This window comes from Anabrus simplex, chromosome 2 (genome assembly GCF_040414725.1).
Source record: "Anabrus simplex isolate iqAnaSimp1 chromosome 2, ASM4041472v1, whole genome shotgun sequence".
NCBI lineage: Eukaryota > Metazoa > Arthropoda > Insecta > Orthoptera > Tettigoniidae > Anabrus > Anabrus simplex.
In genome coordinates, this window is record NC_090266.1 from 60,943,412 (window position 1) to 60,956,055 (window position 12,644).

Here is a 12,644-nt window from a genome sequence, read left to right on the forward strand (position 1 = left end):
CGAGGCTGAGTGGACCCCGTTCCAGAACTCGTACCACTTTTCAAATTTCGTGGCAGAGCCGGGAATCGAACCCGGACCTCTGCGGGTGGCAGCTGATCACAATAACCACTACACCACAGAGGAGGACTGCGATACTAATACCATACAAATTTAGGTATATTTGACAGAATATTATGGAAGGAAATGGGATTTAAATATAAAATTATAATTGGCAGAAAAATTAAAGCAAAATTCTTGTGATATTTTCTTCCTGATCCATTACCTAAAAGTTACCAGAACTGAATGTTTTCCTTCCTTTCCATATCTTGGCAGCTTCTGCATGAATATTATCAACTCTGGAAGCTTGTCTCTCCTTCTCCAAAGAACGGCGGACACACTGTTTCACTCTACGACGATCCCTCTGTTTACTCAGGAGTTCCTTCACTTCGCACATCGGGCTCCTACCTGGAGTTTTGTCAACATCAGTACTATATTGTCCTTGGTAGACCAATAAAATTGCTTCTGACACAGCCATTGCAATTTTCTTCCTAGAAACAAACAACAAAGATTTATTTTGGGCGTTTTGACCAGATAACACTGTGGAGATTTTCATTAGCATTTTTTGTGTTCGCAGCACCACACCTTGTTAAAATTTTCAACAACACATTCATATTCAGTGGAGTGTGAATTCCTGAATTGTGCAAAACAAAGCATTATTACAGTAAATGAAATGTCGTATGGCTTTTAGTGCCGGGATATCCCAGGACGGGTTCGGCTTACCAGGTGCAGGTCTTTCTATTTGACACCCGTAGGCGATCTGCGCGTCGTGATGAGGATGAAATTATAATGAAGACAACACATACACCCAGCCCCCGTGCCATTGGAATTAACCAATGAAGGTTAAAATCCCCGACCCGGCCGGGAAGCGAACCTGGGACCCTCTGAACCGAAGGCCAGGACGCTGACCGTTCAGCCAACGAGTCGGACATTATTACAGTGATAAATTGTTTGAATTCAGCGGAATAACTTCGTGACAAGGAAAAAGAAACTCAATCCTTTCAAATTCAGTCATAATTTTTTTTTACCAAAATGACCAAAATATCGATTTTTATCTACGGAGTGTCGCCTTAAATGGTGATGTTTCAAAGCCTGAAAAGCGGAAAAGAAATGTGTAGGAGTAGAGTAAAATAAAGATGATGTTTCTACGAAACAGTGAAGAGTTTTCAGTATCTGTGAAATTTATTCCTGGTAAAAGCCTGGTAAATATTGAACAGTGCTGCTAAACAATAGACAGTGTTTAAGGCACATATTCTCAGGTGAGTAAAGGAAGTATAATGTTTTCCTTCTACACGTTACCTAGGTATAATATTGCAAAACATAACTGCAGGAAAACATGCCAGAAAGATGGGTTGCAACCTGATTTTTCGCAGAGGATGCAACTTACGAATAATGTGTGTGATGCTGACTTTGGTCTCACTGAAAAACCCAAGTGGTTTATAGACCTGTGCGACGGTGTGATCTTATCGGGAAAAGTAGAGTGAAGAAACTGTTATCGAAATAGGGACCTAATATTTTAAAGACCTCACAAACTCAAAAAATGTGTTCATAAAGAGAAAAGTGACAGTGATATAAGAAAGGCATCTCACTTTCGGTTTGTGAAACGATCCCAAACCGCCTCTGTGGTGTAGTGGTTAGTGTGATTAGCTGCCACCCCCGGAGGCCCGGGTGCGATTCCCCGCTCTGCCACGAAATTTGAAAAGTGGTACGAGGGCTGGAACGGGGTCCACTCAGCCTCGGGAGGTCAACTGAGTAGCGGGAGTTCGATTCCCACCTCAGCCATCCTGGAAGTGGTTTTCTGTGGTTTCTCACTTCTCCAGGCAAACGCCGGGATGGTACCTAACTTAAGGGCACGGCCGCTTCCTTCTCTCTTCCTTGTCTATCCCTTCCAATCTTCCCATCCCCCCGCAAGGCCCCTGTTCAGCATAGCAGGTGAGGCCGCCTGGGCGAGGTACTGTCCATCCTCCGTAGTTGTATCCCCAACCCAATGTCTCACACTCCAGGACACTGCCCCTGAGGCGGTAGAGGTGGGATCCCTGAGGGAAGGAAAATCCAACCCTGGAGGCTAAACAGATTAAGAAAGAAGAAAGAAAGAAGAAATGCTCCCAAGCTATGCATATCATTTTGGAAGGGAGCTTGGCTTCAGAAGAAGCAATAAGCATATAAAAAGGGAAGGGGAAAACAGCTGTACTAAATCCATAAAGGAAGTTAGTGGAAGGTAAAACTTATAACATTATTATTTTTATCATTATTGTTAATATTATTATTATTATTATTATTATTATTATTATTATTATTATTATTATTATTATTATTATTATTATCCTCCTCTGCGAACCATGTGACCTTGCCGCGGTGGGGAGGCTTGCGTGTCCCAATGATGCAGATAGCCGAGCCGCAGGTGCAACCATATCGGATGGGTATCTGTTGAGAGACCAGACTAACGAATGGTTCATCGAAAGGGGGGTAGCAGCCTTTCGGTAGTTGCAAGGGCGGCAGTCTAGATGATTGACTGATACGGCCTTGTAATAACACTCAACATGGCTTAGCTGTGTTGATACTGCTACACGGCTGAAAGCAACGGGAAACTACAGCCGTAACCACCTCCCGAGGACATGCAGCTCTCTCTGCATGAATGATGTACTGATGATGGCTTCCTCCCGGGTAAAATATTCCGGAGGTAAACTAGTCCCCCATTCGGATCTCCGGGTGGGGACTACACGAGGGGGGGCGATCATCAGGAAGATGGATACTGACATTCTGCGAGTCGGAGAGTGGAATGTTAGAAGTTTGAATCGTTGTGGTAGGTTAGAGAATCTGAAAAGGGAGATGGATAGGCTAAAGTTAGATGTAGTTGGTATAAGTGAAGTACGTTGGCAGGAAGAACAGGATTTTTGGTCAGGCGACTACCGAATTATCAACACGAAATCAAACAGGGGTAATGCAGGAGTTGGTTTAATAATGAATAAGAAAATAGGGCAGCGGATAAGCTACTACGACCAGCATAGTGAAAGAATTATTGTCGCCAAGATAGACACCAAACCAATGCCCACCACAATAGTGCAGGTCTATATGCCTACTAGTGCAGTGGATGATGAAGAAATTGAAAGAATATATGAGGAGATAGAAGATTTAATACAATATGTCAAAGGTGACGAGAATCTAATTGTGATGGGAGACTGGAACGCAGTGGTAGGCCAAGGAAGAGAAGGTAGCACAGTAGGAGAATTTGGATTGGGACAAAGGAACGAAAGAGGAAGTCGGCTGGTTGAATTCTGCACTGACCATAATTTAGTCCTCGCCAATACTTGGTTCAAACACCACAAACGACGGCTGTATACGTGGACGAGACCTGGAGACACTGGAAGGTATCAAATAGACTTCATTATGATTAGGCAGAGATTCAGAAACCAGGTGTTGGATTGCAAAACTTTCCCAGGAGCAGACGTGGACTCTGACCACAACTTGTTGGTCATGAAATGCCATCTGAAGTCGAAGAAATTGAAGAAAGGAAAGAATGCAAAAAGATGGGATCTAGACAAGTTGAAAGAAAAGAGTGTGATGGATTGTTTCAAGTAACATGTTGCACAAGGACTAAATGAAAAGGCCGAAGGAAACACAGTAGAGGAAGAGTGGAGAGTCATGAAAAATGAAGTCAGTAGGGCTGCTGAAGAAATGTTAGGAAGGAAGAAAAGATCAACTAAGAATCAGTGGATAACTCAGGAGATACTAGACCTGATTGATGAACGACGAAAATACAAGAATGCTAGAAATGAAGAGGGCAGAAAAGAATACAGGCGATTAAAGAATGAAGTGGATAGAAAGTGCAAGGTAGCTAAGGAAGAATGGCTGAAGGAGAAGTGCAAGGATGTCGAAGGCTGTATGGTCCTGGGAAAGGTAGATGCTGCATACAGGAAAATCAAGGAAACCTTTGGAGAAAGGAAATCTAGGTGCATGAATATTAAGAGCTCAGATGGAAAGCCACTTCTAGGGAAAGAAGACAAAGCAGAAAGATGGCAGGAGCATATCCAACAGTTGTATCAAGGTAACGATGTAGATAATTTCGTTCTGGAACATGAAGAGGCTGTTGATGCTGATGAAATGGGAGACCCAATTTTGAGGTCAGAGTTTGACAGAGCTGTGAGTGACCTAAATAGGAACAAGGCACCTGGAATTGATGATATTCCCTCTGAATTACTGACTGCCTTAGGAGAAACCAGCATGGTAATGTTATTTCATTTAGTGTGCAAGATGTATGAGACAGGAGAAGTCCCATCCGATTTTCGGCAGAATGTTGTTATACCTATTCCCAAGAAAGCCGGTGCTGACAGGTGTGAAAACTACCGCACTATTAGTTTAGTATCTCATGCCTGCAAAATTTTAACACGTATTATTTACAGAAGAATGGAAAAACAAGTTGAAGCTGAGTTGGGGGAAGATCAATTTGGCTTCAGAAGAAATGTAGGAACACGTGAAGCAATCCTGACTTTACGTCTGATCTTAGAGGATCGAATCAAGAAGGACAAGCCCACGTACATGGCATTCGTAGATCTAGAAAAGGCATTCGATAATGTTGATTGGACCAGGCTATTTTTGATTCTGAAGATGATAGGGATCAGATACCGAGAACGAAGAATTATCTACAACCTGTATAAAAATCAGTCTGCAGTGATAAGAATCGAGGGCTTTGAAAAAGAAGCAGCAATCCAGAAAGGAGTGAGGCAAGGCTGCAGTTTGTCCCCTCTCCTTTTCAATGTTTACATAGAACAGGCAGTAAAGGAAATCAAAGAGAAATTTGGAAAGGGAATCACAGTCCAAGGAGAGGAAATCAAAACCTTGAGATTTGCCGATGATATTGTTATTTTATCTGAGACTGCAGAAGATCTCGAGAAGTTGCTGAATGGTATGGATGAAGTCTTAGGTAAGGAGTACAAGATGAAAATAAATAAGTCCAAAACAAAAGTAATGGAGTGCAGTCGAACGAAGGCAGGTGATGTAGGAAATATTAGATTAGGAAACGAAGTCTTAAAGGAAGTAGATGAATATTGTTACTTGGGTAGTAAAATAACCAACGATGGCAGAAGTAAAGAGGACATAAAATGCAGACTAGCACAAGCAAGGAAGAGCTTTCTTAAGAAAAGAAATTTGCTCACTTCAAACATTGATATCGGAATTAGAAAGAGGTTTTTGAAGACTTTTGTGTGGAGCGTGGCATTGTATGGAAGTGAAACATGGACGATAACTAGCTCAGAAAGAAAGAGAATAGAAGCTTTTGAAATGTGGTGTTACAGAAGAATGCTGAAGGTGAGCTGGATAGATCGAATCACGAATGAAGAGATACTGAATCGAATTGGTGAGAGGAGATCGATTTGGCTAAATTTGACGAGAAGAAGGGATAGAATGATAGGACACATCTTAAGACACCCAGGACTTGTTCAGTTGGTTTTTGAAGGAAGTGTAGGTGGCAAGAACGGTAGGGGTAGACCAAGGTATGAATATGACAAACAGATTAGAGCAGATGTAGGATGCAATAGTTACGTAGAAGTGAAAAGGTTAGCACAGGATAGGGTGGCATGGAGAGCTGCATCAAACCAGTCTATGGACTGATGACTCAAACAACAACATTATTATTATTATTATTATTATTATTATTATTATTATTGATGAATGAAAATGAAAACCAACAACCTGTTTCCAGTCTTTGACTGGGTCAGGGATGGAATGAATGAATCAGATATAGGCTGTTATTACGATGGGGTCGCCACTCCCAAAGTGATTTATATTAATGAGTGATAGATGCTATGAAATGAGAATGGAGAGTGTTGCTGGAATGAAAGACGACAGGAAAAACCGGAGTACCCGGAGAAAAACCTGTCCCGCCTCCGCTTTGTCCAGCACAAATCTCACATGGAGTGACCGGGATTTGAACCACGGTATCCAGCGGTGAGAGGCCGACGCACTGCCGTCTGAGCCACGGAGGCTTCATTATTATTATTATTATTATTATTATTATTATTATTATTATTATTATTATTATTATTATTATTATTATTATTATTATTATTATTGTTACCGTGTTTTTGCGGTAGTTAGAGGTGAAAGAAGGTGCGGGTGTGAACGGGTCTCAAGCTACGAAATTAGAGTTCATGTAAAATTAACAAGGTTATATTTTCTTTTCAAAATAAAGAAATAACAAGCATGGCAGGTACAGAGTAGCAAGGCAACAAAATGTAGTTACAATATTTACCGGATTTGGGCTTCGCGCCCCGGCTTTACAATTCTTGGGCAATCAGCCCAACCTTACTCCAAAATAAGTTTTAACAGAGGGGCAGAAAACCCCATTCATGCTCAGGAGCACTTGCTCCAAATTACACAGAAAAGCCTCCTCGAGGCATACAACACTCAATTTTCAAGAAAGAGCCACTCGCTCTCAAACTTTAAGCCTCTCAAAGGCCACACCAAACTCCACCTTCAAGTTGTCCTCTCAGGACATAGACACAGGGGTAAACTACCCAACCTACTGAGGTCTATTAAGTGAGAAAAAGATTAATTACATGACCTCTAAAATAACAATTTGAGAGGAGGCGAACTTGCGCTCCTAATACACTTTGTTTAAAACCTACTTGGCACTAGGCCGTTAATACAAGGGCTAATCCCATACTAAAGAGGTGACTTAAGAAAGAAACAATTTACATTACGTTAAAGAAGAATAGGTTGAGAAAAATAAGTTCACCTCAAAACAATATGAGTGGGAGCTCGAGAGGGTTAAGCACTCTCTATCCCGATATGCAGTTTAAAGAGAGAATAGATACCAAGGGTCTTTACATTTTAAGGAAGGTTACATTATGGAAAAACTTCGGACCCGCCCCGAGAGTTAAACTGCTGAGCTAGCAAAGAAGGAAGTTATTAATCGGCCATTACCTTGTTGTTGACCGCTGCCGAAGAAAGAGGCGCTTCCCGCCTCCTGCTAGGTACTTTACGCACTGAAAGATGGTGCAGAAGTGGCGCAGAGACCCAAAAATCAGCAGTTTATATACTCTCGCGGAAAGTTCGAGGCGTTTTTGGAAATAAAACACCCGCCCACAATCACTTTATTGGTTAGGGATAAGCAGCATATTCAAGATGGGGGAAGATACATCAGATTGGTCAGAAGTTAATTAAAGAAATTCGGGATTGGCTAAATACAAAACAAGGGGAAAGAGAGGGGTATACAGCCAACTTAAACAATAACAGAAAAAAAAATTAACAAGAAACAAACTTTTGAAATAAAAATTTCTCCAAAAAATAGTTCTTTCACATCGCACTAGGGTGCACCATTGTAGTTTTTCAGTAGTGTCCTCTAGAAGAGAAAGTTCACACTTCTTACTACCGGTAAAACAAAAATACATCAAAAGTGGCACAGTTCAAAAACTCCAAACTTTCCACTTAGTGACATCTTCTGAGAAACTTGAAAATTAATACCGTCAATAAAGTTCAGACTTCCTCCGGCAGAGGAGTTTCAACTGGCGCAAATTTTAAATTAGCAGCGTGGAGGTGTACCGCCCGGTACAATTATTATTATTATTATTATTATTATTATTATTATTATTAATAGCTGGCATCTGCAAGGTGTAGGTAACTGCGTATTACTGTGGTGGAGGATAGTCTTAAGGGGCCCATTCACAGTCGAGCGGGTTGGCGAGCCCGTTCTTGACCTTGGTCGCACTGACCGGCTCGAAGGTGAATGGGGGGTTGTTGAGGGTTGGGCTCGAGGTTGGGTCCGTGTTGGCGGTTCGACTGCTAAACCAACGAACCCGACCGGTTCGCCAACCCGTCAGTGTGTGTATGGCCACTACCTGACCGGCTCACTGTGGTTTCGTCTGTAGCTTAGTTTGGTTTCTGTGTGAGTTAATTAGGCGTACCTCAAATAACAATGACTTTTGAGAAGAATAAGCAGTTCCGGGAAGAATGTATTGAAATGTACCGGGCGAGTCGTGGAGCTTTCCCACCCTTGCGTAACGCAATACCTTCCATGTGTTAGTGCGACATTCGAACACTAATAATAATAACAACAATAACAACAACAATAATAATAGTAATAATAGTAATTTGAAGAAGAAGAATCCATGGTCTACCGATACTCTCGTACAAATAATATAAGCCTATAGACCATTGTGCTATGACATATATAACTCTCGCGCCTCTGCGCTTAACTTGTTAATACTGTAAGTATGTATCATACATTACTACAGTAGTGGAATTTTCTGTATTTCATAATTCGTAGTGAAATAACATTTTCCAAACTAATCACTTTCAAAAGAATATTACGTTTGTTTTATAAAAACGATCTTATAATACATCACAATCAAAATTGTGTAGGCCCACTTACGAGCAAATATTCCGACTGCAACGTATCGAAGATTGCCCAACACGTCTCAGGAATGATTTTTCCAAGTAGCTGAGGAGATATTACACTGCTAAATTTCAGGTCTTCATAACTTTTCCCTGTCGCTAGAAATCGCAATGTTACAATTAACCTCTCTTCAGCACAGATGGTATCTCTCATGTGTGTCTCCTGTTTCTCTATGTTTGGCCGAATCAACTCCAACAATTTTTCGCAAAAACTGTCGCTATCCGTACGCAGAAAGTTCTTATAATCTGCAGGTTCTTGTACGCACAGAGTTCTTAATAGGCTAACGTGTGAAAATCCTAGTTTATCTCTCAACCATTCCTTCATTCACACACGTTTCTTCTTCTTTACTTCATCATTGCACAAAATCTGCAACAGCTACAGCCACTTTGGAATGTTTTCGTTGGGCCATAACAAAAACTTTTTTTTGCTAGTGGCTTTACGTCGCACCGACACAGATAGGTCTTATAGCGACGAAGGGATAGGAAAGTCCTGGGAGTTGGAAGGAAGCGGCCGTGGCCTTAATTAAGGTACAGTCCCAGCATTTGCCTCGTGTGAAAATGGAAAACCAAGGGAAAATCATCTTCAGGGCTGCCGACAGTGGGATTCGAACCCACTTTCTCTATAACAAAAACTAGGCAATGCACATAGACCTACTATTTGCAATACAGACTGGCGGACTGGTCCGCCAACGGGTTCGCCAGTGTATGGTCACCGTCGAGCCAGTCGGGTTCGGGGTGTGGATTTTATACATGGACGGGCTCGCCAACCGGCTCGACTGTGAATGGGCCCCTATTATGTGTGGTGTGTGAGTTGCAGGGATGTTGGGGACCGCACAAACACCCATCCCCCGAGCCACTGGAATTAACCAATGAAGGTTAAAATTTCCGACACGGTCGGGAATGGAACCCGGGGCCCTCTGAACCGAAGGCCAGTACGCTGACCATTCATCCAACGAGTCGGACATATCCATACTGTAACTGTAGAAAATTACTATCAATACTGGAGGACCCTTGCTGTTTCGAAGCATCCATTATAACGTGCCTTGATATAACATTGCTCTATGTGCTGAACGTTTACCTGTTAAGTATGTGTGAAGTGAACTTTTGTAGATGTCTATATTGTGACGATGAATGATATTTCATGAACTTCATTTGTTTTACAATTTGTTTTATGTCGCACCCACACAGATAGGTCTATGGCAACGATAGGATAGGAAACGGTTATCAGAGGGAAGGAAAATAGGACCACGGAAAACCACCTTCAGAGCTGTCGACTGTGGAGATCGAACACACTCTCACCCGAATGAAAAGCTGACAGCTACGTTACACAAACCGCGTAGCCACTCGCTCGGTTGCTATGAAATATTTTGTAGCTTTAGTTTTATTGTGCGTTTAATTTATAGTTTCAGATTATTTTGCTTCGCGTGCAACTTTGACCTTTGGCAGCCCAGATTGTTTGGGAAGTAGTTGATCCTTTCAAATAATAAAAGTAAGTGATATGCGTATGGATTTGCACGTCACGCTATAGATATGATGTACACGATTCCAGCTGCTATTAGGACTGTCACCAATCAACTAAGCGAACCCTAAAACTGTATGTGAAATACTGTCGGCAAACCACGAGTCCACGACTGACTGCTTAGCGAGGAAACGTCATGTGTGTACGCCCTTTAGAATTGTTCTCACGCACATGGCGGGCAGTGGACGAGTAGGTGGCCTTGAAGTACTGGCGAGCGCTTTGGCCTATCCGAATACTACATTTCTCTTTAATAATTTGAAAATACCGCAAGAAATGTTTATGCTTTTAAAGACACTCTGCAAATCTACAGGTCAAGAGCTTTCGTCAGAATGCTTTACGGTGTCAATCCGTTCAGTCGCTCTCTCAAACTCGCAGTAACAACAATCAGCCTCATGTTTTGAAAATACAGATATCAATAGTTTGCCACGGCTTTATTTGACGTTTACCTTTATACTTCTATTCAACATTTAAATTTAATACTTTCTTCATTAGCATAAATATTTATTTCTGTTATAACCAATATGTTGAAACATTAACGATTTCATTCATTGACATACAGAGTGTAGCCACACTTTCGCGACAAATTTCTCACACGTGGAAGCAAAATTTGTTGCATGGACAAGAGTCCCAAAATGCTTTATTTCCATGCTAGAGCTCATTTTCTACCATTATACATAGTACATTAATAATGGGAAAGCATACAGGAACAGAACGTACCCTCATACCTAACGAAACTCCTTAGATGATATGTTCCAAATGCCATCCGATAGCATTGTTGCACGAATCAACACGCCATATCAGCGCATCCGGGAATATATACTCTGTTGGATAGGTATTTATAGAAAAAATGTAGCCACATACTTTAGTGAATTGGATGGCATTTACAATCAAAAGTGGTGTATTTTTCTAGGTTCTCAAAATGTTTCAAAACAATTATAAACTCCTATACTTCATTCCACATTTCAACAGTTTGTTTTTGTTGTTTTTAAAGTAATATATCAACACCAATAAACCACACAAAATATTTGCAAACCAATTCGACCAGGAGGTCATTAACTTATTTTCGCTGTTGGACTCGAACTTTTGTTAGGTATTGTACAATCGACAACCATTTCTACGAACATCATCAAATAATGCATTATTTTTCTTTCCAGATATATTCGACTCCTGACAAACGTTTTGGAATGGCAAAAGAAGCATCAACAAGTAGCCAATAATAATAATAATAATAACAATAACCATAACAACAATAATACTACGAGTAATAACAACAATAATGACGAAAGTGAGAACGACTTGGAGGTGCAGGTGAAATGCGAGGTTCCTGCCGCCCGAGTCCCAGCATCGGTGCGTTGTCGTCTACTTCGTCAAGGACACCCCCTCCTGTTGCTGCAGCCGCCTGTCGTGTGCGACCAGAACGGGAACAACTTGGTGGTGATCGACACAGGGTCACAAATCAAGGTGGAGAAGGACGAAGAAGTGAGTAAGGAAGAGGATAGGGACGCTAAGGAAGGAGCGAGGCGTTTGTCACCCAAGATGGCGAGGTCCGTGGTGCCGTTCGTGCGGTCCAAGAAGCGTGTCGCAGGGCCGTCCTGCTGGCCTCTCAGCTACCCACCAGATAAGGGCGCCAAAGTCAAGAAATAAAACCCTTAATGACATCCTCATCATTTAGTTTATGTTCCAAAATTAATCTGTGTTATATAATTAGCAATGTGTTGATATATCAGGTACGGATTGTCCAAGTGTGACAACGGAACATGGATGTGATTTATGTTATAGATAATCGGTTACGTTTATGTATGTATGGAATGCAGTATGCTTGCTTGGAGTGTCCAAAGCTACAGATTTACTAGTTTTGTGGACAAGAAAGTGTGATGACGTTTAAAATACACTGACTGACAGAGCAAATGCAACACCAAGGAGGAGTGGTTCGAAAGGGATGAAAGTTGGGGAAAAAACAGAGTCGGCACGGAAGAATAATTGATGTTTATTTCAAACCGATATGCAGGTTACACAATGCGCACGGCATCGACTCAGTAGGATGTAGGACCACCGCGAGCGGCGATGCACGCAGAAACACGTCGAGGTACAGAGTCAATAAGAGTGCGGATGGTGTCCTGAGGGATGGTTCTCCATTCTCTGTCAACCATTTGCCACAGTTGGTCGTCCGTACGAGGCTGGGGCAGAGTTTGCAAACGGCGTCCAATGAGATCCCACACGTGTTCGATTGGTGAGAGATCCGGAGAGTACGCTGGCCACGGAAGCATCTGTACACCTCGTAGAGCCTGTTGGGAGATGCGAGCAGTGTGTGGGCGGGCATTATCCTGCTGAAACAGAGCATTGGGCAGCCCCTGAAGGTACGGGAGTGCCACCGGCCGCAGCACATGCTGCACGTAGCGGTGGGCATTTAACGTGCCTTGAATACGCACTAGAGGTGACGTGGAATCATACGCAATAGCGCCCCAAACCATGATGCCGCGTTGTCTAGCGGTAGGGCGCTCCACAGTTACTGCCGGATTTGACCTTTCTCCACGCCGACGCCACACTCGTCTGCGGTGACTATCACTGACAGAACAGAAGCGTGACTCATCGGAGAACACGACGTTCCGCCATTCCCTCATCCAAGTCGCTCTATCCCGGCACCATGCCAGGCGTGCACGTCTATGCTGTGGAGTCAATGGTAGTCTTCTGAGCGGAC

The 12,644-nt window shown here is 42.4% G+C and overlaps 1 protein-coding gene across 1 annotated transcript in view; it reads left to right on the plus strand.

Moving 5' to 3' along the window:
• Nucleotides 1–11,891, plus strand: part of HLH3B (Helix loop helix protein 3B) — an 80,679-nt gene extending 68,788 nt beyond the window's left edge. Inside the window, exon 3 of the mRNA XM_067140227.2 lies at nucleotides 11,101–11,891. Within this exon, the coding sequence (XP_066996328.2) occupies nucleotides 11,101–11,590 (490 nt within the window). The 3' untranslated portion in view covers nucleotides 11,591–11,891. The remainder of the gene's footprint in view (nucleotides 1–11,100) is intronic.
• Nucleotides 11,892–12,644: the final 753 nt, after the last annotated feature.